Consider the following 26,954-nt stretch of genomic DNA (forward strand, 5'->3'; position numbering starts at 1 on the left):
GTTTAATTACACATTAAGCATTTTCCTCCCATAGAAAACCATTATAAGAATGCTTAATGTGGCTTAATGCAGATTAGAATGTCCCCTTATTATGTCGAAATAACGAGATATTATGTCGAAATAACGAGTAATGATGTCGAAATAACGAGTTATGATGTTGAAATAACGAGATATTATGTCGAAATAACAACTTCTTATGTTGGAATAATGAGATATTATGTTGAAATAACGACTTAATATCTCGAAATAACAAGATAAGTTCTTTTTTTTCCCTTCAAAATGCGGTTCAGGGCTTCCATAGAATACAGCCTGAATATAATTTATATTAATAATTTACAGTATAATAATAATATTTTTGGGGGTGCTATCGGGGTGCTTTGGTCTTTCTTGGTGGGGTGCTGAAGCTCCTGCTAGCTCCTCCCTAGCGCCGCCCATGAATGACACTGAAGTAAAAACATTAAAGACACCGTTGGACATTTTGGAGGACGATTTACACACAGAAACCAGAAGTTACTGTATGAAAATGATCTTAACTTAACTTTCTACTTAGGGTTAGTAAGGTAGGTTAGGTAAAGTCTGTGTTATGAAACATCCCAGAAGTGTTTGTTTATCACCTGATATCATAATGGAGATTTTATTATAACTAGTTGAGCGAGTCTCACCGCGCTGCTGTGACGTCAGATCCTCTGAGCTGTGGGGGGGAATCCGCAGGACTCTCGTCTTCAGCTCTTTACACATGACACACCAGTAGTGATGTGACTTATTAATGCCATGAACCAGAACAATACAATGAGACATAATCATTCAAAGTAAAACAAATACAAGTAAATAAAGTAAAATAAAATAAGAACAGTGTCAGAGAACAAGAAAAAAAGTATTACAAAGTTAAAGATGCATTTAAAAAGAGAGGTAGGAATTGGATCAAGAGAACAAGTGGACGGTTTCAGTTCTACTACCTTTCTTAGGGTCTCAAAATCAACCAAAGTAAACCTTTCCATTTGGATAGTATTATGTGCGCTAGGTAAAGGAGAGAGCATAGTAATCTTGTTTTTGTTTACAGAGCAGATTCCTGATCTAATATTTATAACTTTATCTCTGAAGTAGCCAGCAAACTCTTCACATCTGGAACTTGGTAACGCAGAACTGCAATCAATATTGTGATTTATTAGTGAATCTATGGTACTAAATAAGAATCGTGGGTTACTAACATTTTCATTTATACGATTAGAAAAATAAGCTTGCTGTGATTTTTGAACTTCTTTGTTACAGTTTTTGAGATTTTCAGTGAGTATATTAAGGTGTATTTCTAATTTTGTTTTTCGCCATCTTCGTTCAGCACTTCTACTGTGTCTTTTCATTTTCATGGTCATATTTGAGCCTTTTATTACCTTTTATTAGTGTCCCTTTTTGTTTTCAATGGAGCAACTGCATCAAGAGCTGTTCTCAATTTATTATTAAACTCATCAACTAAGACATCACAGGACGATGGTAAAATATTCTTTTCATAAGTCCTATAATGCATTGTGAATTTTTTTTGCTACTTCAGAGGTAATAAAACGTTTTTTAACGATACGTTCAATTGTGTAAGGCACAGAAGGATCAATACTATTAAAAAAACACACACAAAAATGACCGGATAATGCCAGATCAACAACAGAAGTTATATTGGTGTTTAATCCATATGATATGACTAAATCCAATGTGTGACCGTGTTTGTGAGTCGGTATGTTTACATGCTGTTTAAACGACATACATTCTAGCAGTTCCAACAATTAATTTGCTCTGATATCTGACAGATTATCAACATGTATATTAAAATACCCAGTTAAAACAATTGTCTTAATTCATATGAATAACAGAGAGCATGTCAGAGAAATCCTTTATGAAGGGAGATATAGCCTAGGTGATTTTGGAGATCTGTATAGTGTCACTGCAAGAAGACGTAGTTGGAAGTTTAAAAGAATAGTGTTATGTTTTGCAATAATTCACAGCAGAACAGACGAGATCAACCAGCTAGCATCAACTTAACTTGTTTCTCTTTTTATTTTTTTATTCTTCACTGTTCTTACCAACATCCGGTACAATGTATTGTGAACTACATCGCCCTCTACAGGTTAAGCCGTAACTCAATACACAACATATTTCCCGTCTTGTTTAGGAAGCTTACCAGATAAAGTAAGATTAATACGCCGTCTCTTAAATCACTTAGACCTCGGCTGTAATATAATGCAAACTTAAATGTTTCCTTATTTATACTTAACATTAGCATCCTTTTCTTTCCAATAATAGTATCAATTTAAGCAGTTTATAAAGCAATTTAACAGTTATAGCATGTAACATTATGTTGAACTCACTTCTACCAGAAGTGTTAATCTTAAGCGGAATTAAACAACCAATTTCACAAGCAAAACAGCATTCAAATGATAGTTTTCTCTTCTTTCCCCCCTCCCCCAAAGGCCATGAGGAGGATTAATGTACATAATCACTAAGCCATGCAGGCTTCTTCCTGACCCTGGCAGACACCCGCACGTCACCATCCAGCCGTTGTGCAGGTCCCGACTCAGGTACTGGAACATCCAGCATTTGGGCAGGTTCCAGCACAGGTACCGGAACAGAACCGTCAGTGGTGTCTGTTACCCTGTCAGGGACCAGAGAGAGATGAGTAGCGTTCCAGGTGCGTCCATCTTCCAGCACATACGCATTTGCACCAGCTCTCCGTACCGCCCTGGCAGGTCTATGGAACTTTGACAGTCCTTTCTTGACATGGAAGGGTTTCCGTACTCTTACTAGACTTCCCTCTTTGATCTTTGGTACTTGTGCACCTCTCCTCACATCTGTGTAAGCTTCTGATGCATTTTGTTTAGAGATGACACGGTTGCGCAGTTGCTTCTCTGTCAGCAGAGTAGATTTGCTTGCTAGATTTAGATTAGATAGACTAGATTAGATTTGCAGTTGAACATGAGTTCATATGGTGACACTCCTGTTGTACTGTGTGGAGTTGCACAGTACGTGAGCAAGAAGTCCTGTATGAATGGTTTCCATGATTTCCTCTCCTGCTCGGCAGTAAGAAGTGTCTCTTTGAGAACACGGTTCCAGCGTTCAATGGCTCCGTTTGCTTGTGGGTAAAGACACTTTCCTGTGTGTAATGTCCCTCACTGCCAGGAATTCTGCCAACTCGCTCGAGGTAAACTGTGTCCCATTATCACTATTGAGTTCTGTGGGGTTGCCAAAGTGGGCAAACACAGTAGACAGGAAGGTGGTGACAGCCGTGGTTGTGATTGAGTGTGTAAAAGCCACCTCCGGCCACATAGCGGCAGTCCCAGTTCGCAGACTCGAACGGTCTGACGATGTCAATTCCTACTTTCTGCCATGGACCGTCTGGCAGTGAAACTGGCTGAAGTGGAGCAGCGTGCGTCTTAGCACTTTTATCACTCATCTGGCAGGTCACACATGCACTAATGCTGTCCTGCACCCACATGTCCATGCCAGGCCACCAGTATAAGTCACGCAGCCTCTGCTTGGTGCGCACAACACCCTGGTGAGTTTCATGTGCCAGGTCCATTTTCTATCATTTGCACCGTATTAATTTCCAGAACAACTACTTCTCCTACCTTGGCCGTGGTTTGCTTGGACTTACATACACGGGCTAAGTGTCCGACCTTATTGCAGTTTCGGCAAGTCACTTTCCTTGCAGGGCAGTCCTGAGCATTTGCCATGTGAGCTGCTGATCCACATCTAAAACAGCTTTGATCCTGTTTCAGTGCTGCTGCAGGCTCTGCGGAGGGACTGCTCTTTGCTCTGGTTCTGAATGGACGTTTCGGTCTCGCCTTCACCACGTGCACTGGAGCGTGCGGCTCCGAAGCTCGAGTCTGGGCATGTCCGATGGCTGCTTCCACTTGACACGCCAACTTTACTGCTGTGTCCAGAGTGAGATCTGCCTCAGTTTGGACTAACAGTCTTTCACGTATTTTTACACAGCTAGCATGCTCAATAAGTTGGTCCCAAATCATTTCATCTGTGTTCCCAGCAAACCCGCACGTTGTAGCTAACTCACGTAGCGCCCACATACTCGGCTACAGTCTCATGCGGTCTCTGTACTCTCTGTCTAAACTTGTGTCGTTCCACCACGACATTTATTGCTGGACTGAAATGTGCACGCAGTGCATCCACTGCTGAATCATAGGTTGTACCTACATTCGTGAGTGTATAAAATACACGTTGGCCTTCGGTGCCCAGGCACTGTAGGAGAATTGCACGTTTCCTCGTGTCGGGCCAGTTGTCCCCCTCCGCGTGAATAGCAAGCAGAAAATTCCCGAACATTTTCATCCACATATCGAACGGAATGGTAGGTTGTCCACTGCATGGCAGGAACAACGCAGGGAGAGGCACACCGGCAGTCGCCATCCTCGTCGCCAAATTTGTTATGTTTTGCAATAATTCACAGCAGAACAGACGAGATCAACCAGCTAGCATCAACTTAACTTGTTTCTCTTTTTATTTTTTTCTTCTTCACTGTTCTTACCAACATCCGGTACAATGTATTGTGAACTACATCGCCCTCTACAGGTTAAGCCGTAACTCAATACACAACAAATAGCATTATATTCAAAAGTAGTAAATGTACCAAGGTCTATGTCCCTTCCCTTTAGGGTTTCTCTGTAGATTGCTGCAGTCCCTCCGCCTCTTTTTACATTTCTAGTCGAAAGAGAAAGTCACATCAGAGAGTTTTGTGTTTATGTCCAGTACCTTAGCTCCGGGAAAACAGTGGACTGCTGCTTTACTCCCGTGGGAATTGAGTGAAAGTCCCCGAATGATGGAGTCACCGATCACTACAGTAGAGACAGGCGATGGCAGTGAAAGTCACTCAGATCTGAAGACACAAAGACACAAAGTTGGGAGCGTACAGACCTTTATAAAACCAAGTAACAAACTGTGATATATTTTTCTCATCCTCTGTGACTGTATTATTAGTTCGTAAAAACTAGTTAAATTAGTTATTTGTAAAAAAGTTCTTAGTATTTCTTTCCCCGTTCCAACCATTTATGTCTTGATCTGATAAATGCAGCCTCTGCTTTTTCTTCATGTTATCCAGATGTACTTGTAATATTGACAAATCCATTAGTTCCTGTGTGTTCAAATTGTCTTTACTCGATAGGCGCATTATTCCTTTGATAACAATGTATTCTTTTTGTCTTTTAACTGAAGCAATCGATTCCCCATTGAAATAGCTAGGTTTCTAATTTAGTATTTCATTACTTCCCAATGTTCTCCATAAACATTTGTTATTTTAGCCTGAGACCAGTGCTTATCTAGACTAGAAAAGTCAATAAATTATAATTCAGTAAACAATAATCAAAAACCAATTTCTGTCAATTGCAAACCTTTGCTCTTATCATACATGGTTAAACATGGCTCAGCCCCGGCACATAGGCCTAAGCCTGCTCGCTTGTGTCCAGATGTGTCTGTCTGTTTGCAGTCTGGAAATGATGTCACATAAAATTTGATGAAAGTGATGATTTTGAGAACACATTTCTGACAATAAATGAAAGATTTTTGAAATGGCATGTCTATTTTGTCTCGGCGGAACTGAGATGAGGACAATCGGAACACGGCCGTCTTCTTGTTCAGCTGCTTAATCTCGTTGTCAGTCGGCCATGATCGCGCACCGCTCGCGCAGGCCATGCGCATGTAGGCTACTACAGAACTCCGACACGGATAAATGTACGCAGCAATATATAATCAATGTTCCTCGGAGATCCGTAGTAACTTGCGCGGGATGTGGAAGCGCGCAAAAGTTCCAACCTTTTACTGTCTTGGAAAAAAAAAACTCCCGCTGCTGCAGATGATCAATAATAAATAATAAATCTCAATTTAACCACTTTATGTATATAGGCTAGGCCTATATATATATATATATTTTTTTTTAACATAGTTTTCTTTTCTTTTTTCTTTTCTTTTTTTTTTGATACAGATATAGGCCTAATCTATTGAAACGTTGGGCTATTAATTAATTACTCTTGGATTCTTCTAGCAAAAATGACATCCAAGAAGTAGTAATATATTAATAATAATTATTATTATTATAATTTTTATTATGCATAACAATAATACTGTTCTGATTAGCCTACTATTTTTTATATTGATAGTTGGCTAATAACATGCATATCCTACCTATTATTATTATTATTATTAAAAGTTTTGAAAATTGTAACAATGTATTTGTTTCCACAAAAAAATCAGAACACATAAATGTTTAGCCACTTTAATTGTACCAATACTAAATAATAACAATTCATTAATAATTTAATTAGGGTACATGTTTACGTAAATCACAAAATCTTCAATGGTCTGTGCAAAAAACAAACAAACAAACAAACAAACAAACAAAAACGTTTAAACCGTTACTTTGTTGCGCTGATGGACTACTAGAGGATCGACGGGAAATATTTTAGGTAAAGTCACAAATAAAATGTCAAAATAACTATAAACCGAATATCTGCGATAATATAATGAGTGTAGTGTGTCATAATAAGGTTTGAGCTCATTTTGTGACTCTTCTATCGACAGTAAGATCGCAAAATTGATTGGATTCAGAACATTGAAAAAAGGCAAGAACAATTTGTGATTTATATTTGTTTTGTTTGTTTTTACCTCTACCTCCTCATTTTTATTTTAGTAATAATATAGTAATAAAAGGTATTTTTAGTTGGCTTACGGATATAAGGCCTATTATAATCTTTTAAATTATTTACATCAGTGGTTCTTAACTAAAATTAATTACTAATTCTAGCTCATTAACGTTATTCAGTTTCATTTTAATTTCTAGTTAAAATAAAGAAATATATAAAACTAAACTGAAGATTTTAATCAAACTCCCTATAGTGTTATTTTTGCGCAATTGTTCAGGGAAAATGACTCCATAGCGCCATCTAACGTACAACCAGTATAACCGTTTTGAACGCAGAAAACTTAACAGTATAACGTTATACATGTATATAATTGGTTGTATTACAACTTTTTTAGGGATAGTTCACCCAGAAATCAACATTCTGTCATCAGTTACTCAAATTGTCTAACCTATATAATTTTCTTTGTTCTGATGGACACTAAGAAAGACATTTTGACGAATATTTGTAAACCAAGCAGATCTGGGGAACCATTGACTTCCATAGTAGGGGAAAAAAATACTATGGAAGTGAACGGTGCCCCAGATCTATTAAAATTCTTCAAAGTCAGCAGAACAAAGAAATTATACAAGTTATACAGGTTTAGAAATAAGAGTAACTGATGACAGAATGTTCATTTTTGGGTGAACCAAAAACCTTTATGCACTGTTCGATTTCTGGTTTCAGCCTGTATGGTCCGGGGCAAACTGACCCTAATTGGATTCAATACAATTCCAAAAGATCATGCTATGAAAAAACAAAAACACAATCATGTACAAATAATTAACTTTTAATATCAATGCTTTTCACACATTACAAAGAATAAATATATAAATTTATGATTTATAAAAATGCTTTGAAAATTGACAGTCTCCGATGCCAAAAAAAAGAAAAAGAGATTAAAATCAGTACAAACATAACAGGCTTGCAGAACCACTGCTATATATCTCATTGACATTATTCTACCCATATTAGATTCTGATCATGATTAATTGTTTATCCCCATATTAAGAAAATGTATGTGATAACACATTGTTCTCTAAATTTTAACACCATCTTTTCTGTAAACAAGGATGAGCACAGAGGAGATTCAGTGGACAATCCAAGATGTGGCTAATTGGTTGACTGCAAACAGTTTCCAGGAATTCATCCGTACATTTCAAGGTTAATCTGACAGAAATGCCCACTCTCTTCAACTGTCCACTATGCAGCAAACAAACATTCTCCCTAATTAAACAGATTCGTCATATTGGCCTTTACCATCAAAATGAACCAAAATTTGAATTCACATGCGGATTGAAAACCAACAAAACCTTCAGTTCCTACAGATCACATATTTATCGCAAACATAGAGACCTTCTTTCATTGGTCAGTGAAGAAGAGGAAGCTGGTGATGATGATGAACATCGTAACTCAGAGGAACATACAGAGGACTTTCATGATCTTGAAGAGGAGTTACCTAACACTAATGTGGAGGATACTGCTAACTGCAGAGAGTTTACAACAGAAGATTTACTGCCAAACCTCAAGCGCAATCTTTGTCTCTTCATTTTGAAATTAAGAGAGAAGCATTGTATTGCAGCCACAGTTCAGTTCAGTATTGTGGAGAGCCTGCAAGTCATCTTTCAGGAGTTCACCACTCATTATGCTGAGATTATAAGATTTCATCTTCAACAACAACATCAAATTGACACTGATGCTGATGACAACTTATCTGAACTACTTAATCAGCAAAATATGTTTGATGAATGCCTTCGACAGATCAGTAGTGAATGGATGCTTGAGCACTATTGTGAAGATGAACTTGAATACATTGCACCTGTACACAAACAGAACGACATGGTGCGCATTTCCAGTACATACCTCTCAAGGCTCTGCTGAGAAAGATTGCTCATGATGAGGATGTGTGGGCAATGCTTAACCAAGAGAAAACACCCAAACATCAGGATGTTATGGAGGACTACACTGATGGAGACCAGTTCAAAAGTTGTGAGCTTTCTTCCTTATCCAATGTACGTCTACATTTCTACATCGATGAATTTGAGATCGTCAACCCTTTAGGCTCTAAAAGGGGAAAACATAAACTGACAGCTGTGTATTTTAAACTCGGAAACATTGATAAGAAATGTATCAAAACTTGAGAATATTTACCTTTCATCATTAATCAGACATGGGTATATTGAAGAAGATCTTACCAACTATAAGAATCTGTTTCAGCCTTTGATTGAAGAAGTGGCATCTCTTGAGACAGAGGGAGTGACTCTGTCATGTAATGGGGAAAGCAGAAGATTCTGTGGCACAGTAGTCACCATCTCAGCGGACAATCTTTCAGCTCGCTCTCTGATTGGGCTGAAAATACATTTTTCACATGGGAGAATATGTCGTTTTTGCATGGCCACAAAAGAAGACATCACTACCAAATTCAAAGAAGAGGACTTTACTCTAAGAGACAGTGCTAATGACAGATACCACCTGCAGGCTGTCTGTGAAAATCCTGATAATGGGTCCGTTTATGGTGTGCAGAGAGAGTGCTGTTTCTCATCACTTAACTATGCTCCTACAGTCATAACTCACATGTTTCCACCTGATGTGATGCATGATATCTTGCAGGGAGTTATTCCTAATGCTCTCAGATGGATTCTTCATCAGTTAATCAAGGATAAACACTTCTCCCTAGATCAACTGAACTATGAAATTGACAATTTTTCATATTCTGTAAATGATAAAACATCTAAGCCACAAATCTTGACGGAAAGAATGTTGCGAAGCAGAGGTCAAATCTCTGGTAAAGCTTCAGAAACCTGGACATTGTTTCGACTACTACCACTAATGGTCGGATCTTATGTACCTCCAAACATGTATTGGAACTTCTACATCTTACTGTGTGAAGTGGTAGATTTGATCATGGCCCCAGTGGTTAGAAGATCGTGGATACCCTATCTTGAGGAGTTTTTGGTAACATTTCATGAGCTTTTCCCTGGTGGTGTCATTCCAAAAGTGCATTTTTTAGTGCACTATATCCTTCACTTATGCTGAAATATGGGCCATTAATTCATTTGTCTTGTATGCGTTTTGAGGCAAAACATCAATATTTCAAGAAAATGTCCACTGTTGTTTGCAACTTCAAGAACATCACCAAATCACTTGCTAGAAGGCATCAGCTGAGACAATGCTGGGAGCAAGCTGAGAAGAAAAGCATTGGATATGAAGTGTGCCATGCCTCAGGAGCTTGTGATGTCCACTCAAACACCCTGCCTTCTTTAGTTTTGGCCACACTGGAATCACAGATGGGAAGACCTCTGTCAAATGAAGTCCTAAAAAAAAAAAACAAATTCCATCACAGTTAACAATACAGCTTATAAAACTGGAGAATGCAAAGTGATTGACACTGTACACACTGAAGAGATTCCACTTTTTCTCAAGATCAAAGCAATATATGGACACAGTGGTTCGTGGTGCATGTTTGGAAAAATACTCTCTCCAGTCCATTCAGATTTGACAGTCATCTCCATGCATACAAAGTTGCCGAAACATCTTGGTGTGCCCTTGAAGTAGGGAAAGAGTTAGCTTTCCATGGACTGGACACTTATAAAAACCTGGAAGGAACTCTTTTGATCCCCTTGCGGCATCGGATTACTAAACATTAGGATGTGTGTGTGCATTTATACACAATTCTTAATGCAGTTTGGTGGAAAATGTCAAAGGCCTACTGACTCTTGTTGTTTTCACAGAGAATGAAATTGATGGGGACACTTTTGTAAGCCTAACTGAAAATATGATATTAAAAAAATATTTCCGAAAATGAAGGATCGAGTTAAATTTATAAGATTACGGCAAAGCCTAAAGACTGAGATGCCACACACACCAATCATGAGTAAGTATAAATGCACTAAGTTCTTTTTTGCACTTATATAAATAAAGGAGATTGCTAGTAGCTAGGTATGTAATCCTTTTCAGATACGTAGCCAAACAAATGATTGTTAATAATTGATTTTTTTTAACACTTTTTGGAAGGACTTGAAATATTAAAACCACAGATCAGAATCTTGCGCTGGCCAGTGTTACACTCACTTATACTGACACCTACTGGCGTGCATCCGCGCAGCATCATGCAAAAATAAAAGGACGTGACTGTTAAAATGTTATTCGTAGTGACCCATGATAGATTTATTTAGTGTTTTTCATAGAATGGGCAGTTTGTGACTTGAACAACATAAAGTAGCACTGACATTACAAAACACATGCCATCAAATCAAATAACACTTTAATTGATATTTAAAATATTACAAAATTAGGCTATTTATTTAGGATTTTGTGTCTCGATTAATCTAATAGCGTATCAGATCATGCTGGTTAGACTGAATAATGAAAGTAAACACTTACAGTCTGCGTTGGCGCACGCAGTGGAATTTGCCACAGGCCTACAATCCCAACGTAATCCAGTCACATAACATCGACCGCCCATACAATATCAGTCTGAAACATTCTGTGCACTCTATGCCCTACAGTGGGATGAACATATTACACTTTGACTCAATTATTTACAATATTATTTTCTACCTTCTTTATGGTGCCGTATCAAATCTAACGTTAGTTTCTCCAGAGAAAAGTCTAATGAGGGGAGAAGTGCCACTCAATAAACTTCCGGTTGCAGGTCCCACTATAGAGTGGTGCAGGTATGACGTCAAAACCCCACACCCTGGTTCCCTCGAGATTATATGACATTTATTAATGGGGGTTTTCAATGTATTAGTAAAATAAAGCCTGTGATGAACATAATTTGACAACATTTTGTCACCCATACCGAAAACGTGAATTTTGAAGCAATTTTCATTTTTGGAAAAGTATGTTTCTAATAATTATATAAGACAATGTGCATATGCAGTTTACAGTGTAAAACAAAATGTCAAAGTATCATCAAGTTATGTTAGCACAGGCTTTATTTTGCTCATATATTGAATACTCCCATTATAAAACCCCACTGGAAACTTTCAAAGGAGCCCGTGACAAATGACTCTTCTGTGTTCTGATGTCATTCTGATGCACCACTCGACATCAGCAGCAACATCGAGGGAGTAAATGATGAGAGCATTTTGGGGGAACTTTTCCTGTAATGGTGTCCTATACATTTGTGTATAATTTAAATTGATAATTACATTTTCCCACTGAGATCCACTTCTAATAGTATTCTTGCAACCAAAACATTCATTATTAGTTTTATGACTATATTTAGACTAGAACATCCTAATATTCAGCTAATTTCTCCAGTTATGATGTCACAAAATCACAGATTTCTGAATGACCAATTCTTTTTTAACTTTTTGAAAATGTTTGAAAAAAATTATAATCATAAATGGTATTTTAACTGCTATACAGTATATCATTATACCTTATATAGCATTATCCTTTCTTTGTTTAGGAACCCCGTGAACCCAACCCTGTGCTGTACATAAAGGGATGTGCCTTGGTTGAAGAGTCTCTCCTAGAAATATTGATGGAAGGGGAGAAGGTGTGTGAAGTGGATGATCTGACCATGGCTCTTGTTGTTCTGATGGCAATACACTTCATCTTCAACATTGAGTATGCTGCAAAGATGAGAAACACCCTGAAATTTGCCATAACGCAGAAACCAAAATACCACCCACAGTGATTAAAATGGCCAATTTCTTGTTTGAATGAATGTGTGTGTGTGTGTGTGTGTGTGTGTGTGTGTGTGTGTGTGTGAGTAAATACATGATGTAAATACATGGAATGGGTTGTTGTGAACATTATATTTTTTCCCATAATATTCTGAATATAATATAAATAATAATAATAATAATATAATAAAATATATCACCCAGAGATTAGATAGCCAATTTTGGCTAATTCAGTATATTGTATGAGTGTGTGGGTGTGTAAATACATGATGTAAATACATTAAATGGGTTAATGATATTTATTGTTAATATATTCAGTTGCATTCTGTTTGTTTTTTTTCATGAAATGTAATATTCTATATTCTCTATATTCTATTCCAGTTTTAATAAGTCTTCATTTGAACTTTCTGTCCTGTGTTCAAATTTGTATGCCTATATTAAATAAATATTTCAAGAAGAATAATAGGTTGTGTCTGTGTTGTGAAATGGGATTGAAGTAGAAATGTATAATAATAATAATAATACATATATATACATACCAAAAGTGTGTCTAAAAAGGTTCCAAATGGAACCCAGGCGGTTCATTAATGCACCCTTAAGTAAAGGTTCCAATTAGAACCCTTTCAAAAAGGTTAAAAAATGAACCTTAAGGTTCCCCTACAGCTGCAATTTCCAGGAACCTCAAAAGGTTCATTTTGGAACCTTTTCTTCTTAGAGTGCATGTGTTCATTCTTCTGTCTGGATTTTTGAGTCGCCAGATGTCAACTAAACCAACACGGGTTCATACATTCCTGATTTCACAGCCAGTTTCATTGCTTCTTGATGGCCATCGATCCAAATCCTCATCACACACACTATTGAGATCACCTCCCCATACTATTGTTGCTAAGAGAAATTTAGTTTTGACTTGGTTTAATTAAATTTCTATATTTTTGAAAAATGTTTCATTAAGCTGTGCATTATTGGTGGCATATGAATTCACAAGAGTGTAATGAGTTTGATCCATGTTAACATGCAATATTATCATTCTTCCCAAACTATGGATTTCGTGGCTAAGACCCTGAGCTTTGAGTTCTCCTGTTAGTAAAGCGACCCCTGCAGATCTATTGCTGAAATGTGAGAACCACATGTCATTTCCCCATTGACTCCTCCAGAACTTTTCATCTTCCTTACAAGCACGCGTTTCTTTCCTTTACAATATAAAAATAAGGATTTCCTTTTCAAAAGATCACGTAAACCTCTGGCATTAATCGAAAAAACTGAAATAGACATCAATTGAAATAGACTCTTTTTTTGTTTTTTGAAAAATGAATGATTGAACTAGGGTCTTTTAAACTATTGTTTCTTGCATAAATATATATTCTATATAATGCTCTGCAATATAAATGAACAAAATATAAATACAAATTGTGTACTTATAGTTGCATATGAACACAAAGATTGTTTAGCAAACACATTTTTATATACATTGTCCAGGTAGCCTACCATTCCTATAACATAACTTGTTACCTATAGGCCTACAGCATACATTAGCTACAAAGAAATGTACTTGCTCCAAGTACTCTACACTTCAGTTACTGAAACATCAGGTAACTCGAACCTCTTTCTTCTCTATGTAAGCCTTGTTACCTACAAAGTACGCTCTCTTTCCCTCTTTGCATGCTTTTTCAGCAAGAGGCCATAAGTTGGTGCGTGCTTCTTTGTCTGCAGCCGTCAGATCCTCTTTAAAACGGAGATGCTTTCTTTGTAGATATTCATTTGCTTTGGCATTTCTCCACACCAAGTCTCTCGCCGTCCGTGAAAGAAGCCTGATGATCACTGGTCGCTGTGTGACGTTGCTCTTCACCTCTGGAGGTTTGCCAGTCCTGTGGACTACATCGATGGCACCTGTCACAAATGTGCATTCAGTTTCTGGAAGGATCTCTTTGCATATTTCTTTCACAACCGCTTTAACGTCTTCTTCTGGTCTCTCAGGGGAAACACAGAGACGCAAGTGCCATCGCCTGTTGTATCGCTCAGCATCGTTTAACTTCTGCTCCATTTCGTGAATCTTCTTTTGAGATTCAAACGCTCTGTGTTTAAGACATGCACTTTCCTTCTTTAGATCAGCAATGTCTGGATAACAGTTATCGAGTGATCTTTTGAGTCCTTCGATTTGTAGAGTGTTTTGTTTGACGGCCATGTCAATTTGATCGGATCGTTCGTCAGTTTTCGCCGTCAGAATGCGAATGATGTTCTCTTGCATCTCAGTCAGAGAAAGTTCATTTCCTCCGTCATTCTTAGCTTTCTTTGGTGGACGTTTCACTGGAGTATTAGGATTTGTATTACAGTTACCTCCTTCAACCACTTTACAACTATAAGAATGGAGATCATTAATACACCTTTTTTCTTTTGCAGATTCAGTCTCCATCTCCACAGAATTCTCCATCTTTCGTGGTGTATGTCGACCAAACGGCTGAGAAAGTACCGTTTATACACAAACCTGTTGTTGAAAGTCTCCAAAAGTGTCTTTACAAAAGCATAACTAGCAATACTAAGCAACCATACGATTTTAATCTTATTAAATTAAGTGGACCCTATGTTTCTCTGTCTCAGCTCAAAATACACCAACCGCTCACGTCGCCATCTTGAGCCCCCCAGCATGATGTGACCTTTGAACCGAGGCGTCGGAGCTGTAAGGGTATTGTAAATTACCTCTTTAGTTGTGATGTTCTATCCAGCCCACTCGGTTTGTGTGGATACGTCATCGGTTCGGTCTGAGTGTCGCTTCCGGCTAAAGGGGTTCGAAACTCGCGCCACCTTGTGGCTGTTGCAGGAGTAGCAGAAGCAGTTGTAGTGTCAGAGAGTCAGAGAGTTAGAGAACTCCCATTGTCATTGTCGTTATTGTGTCATATATGTGTTAGGGCTGTATATTATTACATTATATCAGGTTAGAATAGTTATAGTATATTGTTATTATTAATTATAGACAGTAGGCCTAGCTATATTATAGTCTTGTTATATTAATTAGATAGGATTATTTGGATTGCTTTGTATTTTTGGATCTGGACTGGACTGCTTTTTGATTTGTTTGCTTTTTGTGACCTCTTCCTTTTTCCTGGTATTGGAGCAGCAATAAAGAGGAGATCCTCCCCTGTCTGGCCTCAACAGAAGCATCAGTGTCCTCATTTACACCAGCTGGCACTGCCATTTTTATGTTCCCCTGCATCCTCTGTGGCTGGAGAGGTTTTGTCCAAGAAGAGGGACTTTTCCCACCCCAGACTATTCTGTTGCAGTTTACTTTATTACACTCCCTCCACCATTAGCACTGCACTCAACACAGTGTCACTTTTGCTGTTCATACTGTCACTATCCAAACAACTTATGAATAATTAAGTGTGTGTGTGACAGTTGTCTCTGCATAAATAAATTCAAACAGAGAAAGATACATATTTTATTTTATACCCAGGCAATGGAGAAATGTCTGCTCAGGTCATTGGTTCAAAATTAATTAATTAGTCTGCTATGCATTTGCACAGTAGCTAGGTGTCACTAGTGAGCAATGCTGAATGAAGCTTCGACTAATGAACCTTTGGGTGAAGCAATGGGCTGCGAGGTCTCAGTGGTTCAGGAAGCCTCATTTTGCCATCACTATTTACACATGATGACACTCTTAAAGGGCGTGTTTCATGTAAAAGATCAAGTATTTAAAAGTGTGCTGGTCGTACGAATAAACCTGAAGAACACCATAAACAGCTGCGCTCAATGACGAGCATGCTTTCACACAACCGGAAGCCGAGGCTGACAGTAGGGCTGAACGATATGGACAAAATTTCATATCTCGATTTTCATGCCAGATATCTCGATATCGATACAATACGATATGACTACGGGGTTCGGTGAAAACCAAGCATTTCTCAGAAAAATAAAAAGATCATAATACAAAAAATGTGGAAAGTATAGTTTTATTTTTAAGAACAAGTCAACATTAACATAAATGACCAAAAAAAAAATACAAATCAAACCTTTTACTGCAGCTCTGCTTTAACAATAAATAACAAATGCAGCAGCTGGTGGAACATTGAAAGTGCATTGAAGGGGCAGCTGACCTTTTTCCTTTTTTGTTTTCCGTTGTTTTATATATATATATATATATATATATATATATATATATATGTGTGTGTGTAACACACTGATGTCTATGGAAGAGGTAATAATAATCCTTTCCATTATAATTCGACACGTTTTATTCATATCAGATACACATTGTGTAAGTAACTTCAGTGTTTACTCTATTCTATTCCCAGTTCACCAGCCACTTACTTTTAAGTATTTAGGGAGAAGTGGATGAATTCAAGTGTTGTAAACATAGAGGTTGTAAATCCAACAGATCCGATTCTCTGAACTGCGTCTGCGGCACAAACTAACACGGCGGCGCCCATCGCGCATACAGCTCAACTAACGCGATCGTTATAAAGGTGTTTAAACAACAATACACTTCCACTTGCATGTATTTGACAATCGGAATATCAGATATTTCATGAAATAGCTAACACATTTGTGAATATTCTGAATAAAAAAGGAAAAATGTCATAAAAGCAGATCATCATTCATTCAGCGCTGTTGCTGCTGCGGTGTGTCACGTGACAAGCAATGACGCGTCACTATGGAAACGCCGCCCCCCCTCTCACAGTATAGTTTCCACGTCCCTGTGTGTGCGCGCTGGCTTTAGCTGTGCATTCAGAGGCACTCGTAAAACTGATGTTTGTTGTGACTGCCAGAGTTGTATGCAGGGCGAGCGCGGAGAGGGGGAATCTATATCGTCGATATCGTTGCTTTTTTCGATAGTAATATCTTGAAAGTTCATATCGAGATATAGATACGATAACGATATATCGTTCAGCCCTAGCTGACAGCACTTCAAAATAAAAGTCCCGTTGACGCAACCCCTTTGACCTGAAATATTTACTTAAAGGGGCTATGTGTAGGTTTTTACTTAAAAAAATCTTTAAGATAAAGTTTTAATTTGTACATTTATGAGCCAACCATAATGTAATAGAAAGAATGACACCTTGACTGTCCACCACGGTTGCCTCTACCAGCCTGTAGGCTCAATAGGGGTTATGCGGAACGCCCAACGTTCGAACCGGAAAACAGGTATAAACATTTCCGGTTTGCATTACCGTACGCATCTGCAGCGGTAGATGATCTCTGAGGTAACTTATTTTGCGCTTTTTTTAGAATACAATTCTTATTTCTGTTTTAATTAAAATGTCACGAATGCTTAAGTATCAGAAAAAAAATTTTATCAAAAAAATAAAATGCAGTCTTCATTTGATTGTTTTAATCGTCTGCAAGCAAATATAAAAGGTTAAACTACTATGATAGCATACAAGTCTAAACTAACTTACTGATAGTTAGCTAACTCTACATCGGGTGCCATTATCAAAAGCTACATATACTAACTTACATACCTTCATAATCATGAATAAATGAGGAGGCGTAAAAACTTAAATCCTTTATCTAACGGAGTACTCGAGGCTCTGGAAGTCCGTTTGGCAATACGATGTACATCTGAAATGGATAGAATGGGTAGCTCCTGTAAACACCGGCTATAAAAGGTCGCCATTCCTACGCTGTTTACCGCAGTAGCTGACGACCGGAAGTAGTTATATCTGTTTTGTAGAACCCGGAAGCATGTTGCGCATAACTCCTATTGTGTGTGGAGGAGTCCGGTCCGAATTGGCGCGAAAATTCACAAAATGTGACGTCATGCGCGTTCTCGTCTACTTGGGCTTACGGCGGCCATTAGTAAGCAGCTGCAATCGCTAGCAGTAGTGTTTCAAATGGACTCTGCGGACGGAAAGAAGTGACCAGCCTCCAGCACAATCCAGACACCCACGGTTACAGTACTGTAACTTTTCTTACCTCTGTAAACATGCTGGTGAATCTCGATGAGCCGTCTGTGGTTGCTGCGGCAACTCTCTGGTTGCTGTGGTCGACCGAGAACGAGCATGAGACTGGCTGCAGTTTCTCTAACGGCCACTGATGTCAGTAACGGTTAGAAATTTCAGAACTTACGTAAAGTCCCCCTGTAGTCAATAATTGTATCCCTTAACCCTCTGATTATCTTCATTTGGGTCTCCAGGGACCCCTGAATATAACATGCAATTTTGAAACAGAATAATAGTTGTTGTTTTTTGTTTTTTTACAAATGTGATTTTTCTCTGTTTATTAATGTTTTTTACTCTACATTTGTGCAGTATTTATGCTATATTTTAAAGTTATATAAATAAAATGTAAAAAGTTTTTTTTAAAACAGCTTTTTATGTAAAATTCACTTTATAAAAGACCCACATTTCTAAATTTAATTTATAGGGATAACATGGATAATTGTACATGGTTTAGTGTAACATTTTTGTACATATTTTGGAAAATGTAGTTTTAAAAGTAAAAAAAATATAATTTTAGCCACTAAACGAAATTTAGAAATTTGGGTCTTTTATAAAGTGAATTTTACATAAAAAGCTGTTTTTGTATAAAAACCTATTTAAATTTTTTATTTTTTTTATATATATTTATATAAATTTAAAATATATCATAAATCCTCCAAAACTGCATAAATGTGGAGTAAAAACATTAATAAACAGAGCAAATTTACATTTGTTAATAAAAAAACTATTATTCTGTTACAAAGTTACATGTTATTGTCTGAGTGTGACTATTTTTTTCAGACTAACATAAAAAAAATAATGTATAAAATCAACTTCCATTGTTTTCCAAAAGTGAGCTTGAACTGTTTCTTCTTCTCATAATTATGAAAAATGAATATTTCATCAGTCTTTGTCTCCCTCTGCTGGTACAACACAAACACAGAGATATTCAGGCTCTTTATTTACTCTGTGACAAAACTCAGAGCTTTTTGAGTTACTGTGCGTTTATACACATAAAATGATTAATCTATGAATGAGAAACTGTAATTTGCTGTGAAATAAAAGGTGTTTCACTGCCGCCTCATCAGGTCTGTCAGAGGATCGCTGAGATCTACATGAAGTCTTCATTTCTAACAGTGAAGTCACTGTATCTTCAGTCTCTGTTGATTCTGTTGACTGAGTCTCTGTAGTGGATCCTTATTCACCATCAGATGATCAGCAGAAGATCACACTGTCATCTATAAGTCCTAAAATAAAACACACACACAGTCACATATGCAGTATGAGATATTACATCTGTCACATCTTTTCATAAGAAAACTAACTAGATAATCTATATTAATTCATCCTCAAGCATGATCATATCGCTTCTATCTGATGCTCAAAGTCACTTTACAAAATCAAAAGCACATGAAAGGTCACTTTCACACACCGGACAGCTGATCCAGAACCAGCAGAAATGACCATTACACTCACTACACATTTAATATCAGTTCAACAACCCAGATCTCAGATTATCACACACATAAGGCGTCTTTACACACAAACCAAATCTGAAGCGGCATAAAATCACAAAATGTGCATTTACACAGAATGTTTATTGCTTCTCTGACGCCGAGAACATAAATGCATTTACACAGGAATTAGTTATTAAAATCACGGGAAATAATACTTTGAACATTACTATTTTAAAACTACAGTTTTAACAAAGTGTTATAAAATGAATTTAAAAGTAATTAAATATTAAAGAAATAAAACTCAAGATAAATAAAAACACAGAATGTCAGATTTCCTCTGTGTGATATAGCGATCTCACGCTCTGATGTTCGTCATAATTCTGTGGTACTGAGAGCTATTTTATATTTCTAAATAAAACTATTCCAGATGGAACAAATGCTACAAATATATTATGAATTATTACACCGGGTCGATCACCGCAGGATTTATTCATGTTTTTCAAAGAGCCAGAAAGAACAATTCTGCTGTCGTCAGCGTTTCAGGCAGTGCGTGTGTGTGTGTGTGTGTGTGTGTGTGTGTGTGTGTGTGTGTGTGTGTGTGTGTGAAATATCGTCCTCAAGAAGAGGATTTCTGGAATATAATATCACACAGTGACGGCGAATAAGCATTTAGCGTATCTGAGAGAAATGTAGAAGCGCGTTGATCTGCCAGTCTCTTCAGAGGAAGATTACAAACGGCGAAAGCCAATTGATTACACACGTCGACTCTGTTATTCTGGTGGTTTCTTCACGATGTGAGTACAGGACACTTTTACTCTATTGTCTCTTGTCGGCTGACATTTTTTAATGTGGCTAAAACAATATGGATTATGGCCGATATGTTTAGTCTTCCGCTTCTTGATTCTCGCGCCGCGCGTTTGGTTGTCATGACAATGGCGTAGTTTAGAGCGACACAAGATCGCGTTCATTTACACTGAACAAAACAATATCAGAGTCATCTTTGACACTCGGGGCTGAGGCGGGTCAGACCCGGCATATTTTAAGTCTGCTTTCATGCGGCATTGTGTCTTTCCACAGAACTTTGAGCAGACACAGAGCCGCTTTAGAGCAGCCTTAACTCGCTGTGTAGAGATGCCTATAGAGACAGTTAAAGGGGAAAAGCTGAAATAACATTAATATTATTTTCACAATCAGTCACAACAGTATGAGCAGAATTACACTCATATTAAACACAGTTTAAAGTTCAGAGACCTACAGAAACTGAAGCTGAATTTAAGACTCATTATCTGATGATCTCAGACAAAATATCCACACAGACACACACACACACACACACACACACACACTCACACACTCACACAGTGTTACTGAACCTGGTACAATTTACTTATATTTCTAGTGAGTAAATCAGCCATTTGAACTTTAAATAAAAATATGATGATGAAAATCGTTAAACTATTCTTACCCCAGTGTCTCCAGTTTATAATGTGGATCATCCCTCAGATCCTCTAACAGCTTCACTCCTGAGTCTCCTAGATTATTATCAGACAGATCCAGATCTCTCAGGTGTGAGGGGTTTGATCTCAGAGCTGAAGCCAGAGCAGCACAACCTTCATCTGTCACACCACACCTCTCCAACCTGTAGAGAACAATGACACACATTAAGCCTATATCCAGAGATAAACATGACACTTAAAAAATAACATAATCCTGTCAATATGAAATATATACAAATACTCATTAGTTCACATTGTGAAAATTCATCAGTTAGGATTAGGGGATTGATTATAGAGTTTGTAGAGTATAAAAATCATTATTTCTATGGAAAGTCCCCATAAAACATGTAAACCCAACGTGTGTGTGTGTGTGTGTGTGTGTGTGTGTGTGTGTGTGTGTGTGTGTGTTAGCAGGGGAGGATTGGGACGATTCTAAGGGTCCAGCAGAACTCCATAATTTCCTGGATGATTTTGGTATTTACTTTGTAAAATAATCTTATAGGAAGAACACTATAAAGAACCGGTATTCATTATAGTGTGTGTGTGTGTGTGTGTGTGTGGCAGAGCAAGACAGAGGAGAGAGAGAGAGGAACGAGTATAATTGTAATATAATTTGTATTGATCTCATACAAATGTCACACATCTACATCCCTTCAGGACACTGACAGTAAAGATGGATAGTGACAGAGAAGACAGAAATTCTCGTAGCTCTCCTCAGAAAGACGCTTGTTACACACTTTGTTACACACACGCACGCACACACACACGCGCGCACGCACACGCACACAAACACACACACACAGTTTGATTGTGTCGGTAGTTTCTGGCCAACCAAGCGCCCGCAGCGAGTCTCGGCCTGACAGCATCACGGGGGAAGCCTGCAACACACTCAACTCTTGCTCCATGGACACACACACTTGCGACCCATGAACGCCTCTCTAAACTACTGCCTGATTTTACAGTTTGAAGCGTCTGTCATAGAAAAACACCGTGTGCTGTCATGAAGAAGAGAAATGTCTTCTCATAGGATAAGAACACGCAGTCTCATTAATAATACACACACTGGCGTGTCATCGATGTACTATAGTGTTTCTCCAGGTCATAATCTGTGACATTGACATGATGTAGACTTTAAACCTGGAGAAAAATCTCTACAGTTTCCAGTTTCCCCCTAAAATTAAAATGAATGGACTGTGTTAATCCTGACTGTGCTGAGATTGAGTGTGTTTAAAGTAAAGGCTGTTAAATGTAGATCACCATGTCAAAGTGTCAGAGATGGGAAGCACAAATACTTCGTTACTCAAGCAGATTTTTCAGATATTTTTAACCGATAATTCTTTTCATTTGAAAGCCGATAACCGATATACTGGCCGATAAATCTAAATTCATATTTTGATATACTTTGATAGCCTGTGTACATAAACAAAAGACTCAGCATTAAAAGCCATGTCCCAAACACTTCAACATAAATCAGACATATACAATACAGTAGCCTAGCCCTCTGGGGGTCCTCATGTTTTCGTCACACTTGGGGTCTTCGGGTCTAAAATGACCCGGAGGGGGATTCAGATTATTTTTTTTTTCAGTAAAATCAATGAAATGTATTTTTGTTCAATGATATTTTTCAATTTTTTCTGTGGTGTTTTGAGAGAATTTTAAGATAATAATGAATATTTATGCAATAATTATGATCCATTTTTTCCCACTGAATATAATTTTTATTTTTTTTATTAATTCTGTATTTCAGGTTAAAGTAGAGACTAGGCCTATAGAAAACAATTTTTGAAGTCAGATTGGTGCCATCTGGTGGATGTAGTGAGCATAATTATCGTGCAATATCATATTTTAACCACTAGATGGATTTACAGCTCTCTGTAGAAAGGCTTGTGAATTCTAGTTGTTTTTGCACATATTTGCCTATTTTTTTCAGGTTGTGGATTTTAATATATAATAAGAGATTCTCAAAGACTATTTTTGTCAAGTTTTTTGTTTGGTTGGTTGGTTTAAATGGTAATTTGAAGTGCCAGTTTTACTTTATAATACAGTCAAACCTGAACATTGCATTAGAAAGAGAACAAATGGAAAGCATTTTAATTCCCATTGTTTTAATTCTAACTTAATAAAAATGCCATTCTTTCAGTCATAACATTTTTTATTAACCTTCTATAATAAACATTTTCATTAAAATTATTTTTTGTACAATTCAATGAACAGTAACTCTTATTCAAAATTGGCAACAACAATTATGAACAAAAAACTAAGGCATTTTTAGAGTTTTGTCTGAGTGACACACACAAAACTAAAGACTCATAACTCCAAAACTATAACTAGGGGAGTCAAAAGGTAGATATCGTTTGAAAGAACACTTTTCAAATTTATTGAAAATATATAAATTACATTACATTTGGACATTCTCCTGCCGAGAAACTGCTGATAAAAGACAAAAAATATATATAATTTTTATTATGATTTTGCATATCTCTCTTGTTTGACATGGAATAACTCAGGAAGGAAATAAGGTAGGAGGAAAAAATCTTTTTTGAGGAAGTCCCTCTACATGTGAGCTGCATCTGGATCAAATGTTGTGGTGATTGGATAAAGGAATCAAAAGATACAGCATTTGGAACCAAATTGTTCAGTCTTTGACGCCCCCTCATGGGCATTTTTTATATTGTTTCACCATGAAGGCAAGTTTATTTATATAGCACATTTATTTAAATAGCACATTTATTTATATAGCACATTCATACACAATGGCAATTCAAAGTGCTTTACATAGAAGAAATTAAAATAATAAAAAATTAAAACAGTTTAAAGAATATGATATGAAGAATATCTTGTCATAAAAGCAATAGATTAAGTTCATTTTGGGCTCATTTTAATTGTATTAATATGCTGTAAAAAAATGACAATTTTTAACGATTTTTGAATGTTTCATGAGATGTATGATGTTTTTGACACATTGCAGTACATAGTAAAAAGAAGTATTTTATAGATTATGAAAAAAAAAATCCATTTATCAGCAAATAACTCAGCAATACTTAGGAGTTTTTCAAATTGGCTACATTCACTGTAGAGATCAGACTCTAAGCTTTCAAATGACACCAATTTTGTGTTAATCGAGGCAATATTTTTGAAAAATATGATAATGAATATTTCCGCAGCTAGATGGCACCCGCGGGCGGTACACTCCGGTTTAGAGCGACTAGTCAGCACTCGTTCAGAGTTGATCGAAGAGGTTGGATGCTTTAAAAAGCTGAGATTCTAAGCTTTAAGATGATCCATATTTTGTGTTATTCCACGTTTGAAAACGAGCATGGACAGTTCTGGGAAAATTGGACTAGACTTTGCACCCCGGAAGGATGAGAGACTTGTTTTTTAGGCAAGTATGCATAACTATACAAATATCTTGTGATCAAAGCAATGGATTATGTTGTGTTTGGGCTCTTTGTAATCTGCTGTAAATAAAGATGTTCGTTTTTTCACAATCCATGCATGTTTCATTGAGTTATGAGCTGAAACGTCACATCAAGACAACATAGCATCACTGCTACTGCTACTTCCTTGGTGCGTCTGTGGTATTTTTGTGTTAGAACGCCATGAGGAATATCTTTAGATCTGAGGGATGGATTATGGTATGTTTGGGCTCTTTTTAATCGTGCGAGTCTGCTGAAAATAATGATGTGCATTTTTCTACGATCTGTGCATGCTTCCTGAAGTTATAAGTGAAAACCAAACGCAAGTGCTTCATGAGTATATACTAGGATAGGTGCGTCTGAGGTGTTTTTGTGTTAGAATGCCATGATGAATATCTTTAGATCTGATTGATGGAATATATTGATTATATTTATATATATGTTTTATATATCTTTTTAATCGTGAGCTCCTGCTGTAAATAACGATATGTCATTTTTCATGATCGATGTATGTTTCATGAAGATACGAGTAAAAAGGCCAAGTCTAAGCTGCCTTGCTTGGCTACGTGCTTCTGTGGATGTTTTGTGTGTTAGAACTCCATGAGGAATATCTTTAGTTCTGAGTTATGGATTATGTTGAGTTGGGACTAATTTTTATTGTAAGCATCTGCTGTAAATAATTATGTGTCATTTTCCACAATCGGAGTATGTTTCATGAAGTTATGAGCGGAAATGTGTCTAAAATTCAGTATCCACATATGGGTCTCTTGAGGGGCGTCTTTTACACAAACCCTGCTCAAGTTTAGTAAAAAGCCTGAAACAATTATGCTTGTTGTATTCTACTCATTGAGACCTTTCAAATGACATATGACACAGGACTATCTGAGCTGTATGATGTATTTGACATATTGCTGTATGTAGTACAAAAAAGTGGTTAAATATTCATTCATATAATAAATTATGAAAACTTTTTTTTCTATTTATCAGCAAATAACTCAGCACTACATAGGAGTTTATCAAATTGGCTACATTCATTGTAAATTTCAGACTCTAAGCTTTCAAATGACACCTATTTTAAGTTGATCAATGTAATATTTTTGAAAAATATTATGATTATATTTTTCGCAGCTAGGTGGCGCCTGCGGGGGTACACTCCGTTTTAGAGCGATAACTCAGCATTCTTTAGGAGTTGATCAAAGTGATTAGATGCATTAAAAAACTGAGATTCTAAGCTTTAAAATGACACCTATTTTGTGTTATCGTGGCTGATTTGTAGATTGTACGCACAAAAAACCCCTCTGTATTTTCATATTTTTGCCAATTTCCCATTCATTTCCTATGGCGGGTCATTTGCATTAACAAATGACACCTTATTGTAAAGTGTTACATCTACAGATTTGAGGGCATACATCACTTGCCATTTTTCTTTTGCTGGATGTCTATTGTCTATTTTTGGACCACACAAACTCATTATTTTTAAAATCAAAGATCATGAAGTTTTGTGACATTGCTGAGTTCCAAACAGTACAGATGTTATACGAAGCGAGGCACAAATTGTTACCGAGCCAAATACAAAGAAGGTTCCAAGAACGTACTGGTTGTTATGAATTACGAGATGAATTTAACTTCAATTGTGGAATAATTTGGAGATGGAGATGAAACGATGTCCAAACATCAACCTGTTCAAATATAGATACAAAAAAGATTTTTGAAAAGTATAGAGAAGAAATGAGTTGCCACTAGGGGGAGCATTAGGATCAATTTACATTATATTAATTAAGGAAGAGTGTTGTTGCTCTGAACGGTTATGATTCAATTGCTCAGAAAAGAGAATTACTGTAGGCGATCTATGGATCTGTTGAGAGGGACCCTCCCAACGGGCTCATAAAACCTCGTCTTTTAATGCACCTCACAGCATAGGTGTAAATGTAAAGGCCAACTTGTAAATGGTCATTTCTTTTTGCTGTTGTTTCCTTGTTGTTGTTTTGTTTCTTTTTGCACTATGTTCCTGTGTATTATTGTGAAATGAGAAATTTTATTGTATTAATTTTGGGGGTGGGCGCTTATAAGCTCTTTTGCTTCGGCCCACTCCTTTTGAGCAGAATGTTTACTGCTCAAATAAACAAATAAACTAAACTAAACTATTTGCATATCAATAAAGATTTTTTTAATACAATGCACATTGAATTTGTCATTTCTACAACTTTTATAGCACTTCAATTGTAAAAATTGTGAGCCTGACATATTACATTTATTATCATTAGCACTCCATGTTCAAAGATTTACTAGCTGTCAGTTCATCTCTTATACGCTGCTGCCATCTAGTGGCTGTTAGTTGTAACTCTAAAAGTATGGGGAACTGCTTAATT

At 37.0% G+C, this 26,954-nt stretch overlaps 1 protein-coding gene across 1 annotated transcript in view; it reads right to left on the bottom strand.

Annotated features, from left to right (window-relative positions):
- Positions 1–19,061: 19,061 nt before the first annotated feature.
- Positions 19,062–26,954, bottom strand: part of LOC311302520 (uncharacterized protein) — a 747,744-nt gene continuing 739,851 nt past the window's right edge. The window contains exons 19-20 of the mRNA XM_084428465.1: positions 21,139–21,312; positions 19,062–19,463 (exon numbers count right to left, since the gene is read on the bottom strand). Of these exons, the coding sequence (XP_084284591.1) occupies positions 19,451–19,463; positions 21,139–21,312 (187 nt within the window). The 3' untranslated portion in view covers positions 19,062–19,450. The remainder of the gene's footprint in view (positions 19,464–21,138; positions 21,313–26,954) is intronic.

This window comes from Rutilus rutilus, assembly GCF_951802725.1.
Source record: "Rutilus rutilus genome assembly, chromosome: 13".
NCBI lineage: Eukaryota > Metazoa > Chordata > Actinopteri > Cypriniformes > Leuciscidae > Rutilus > Rutilus rutilus.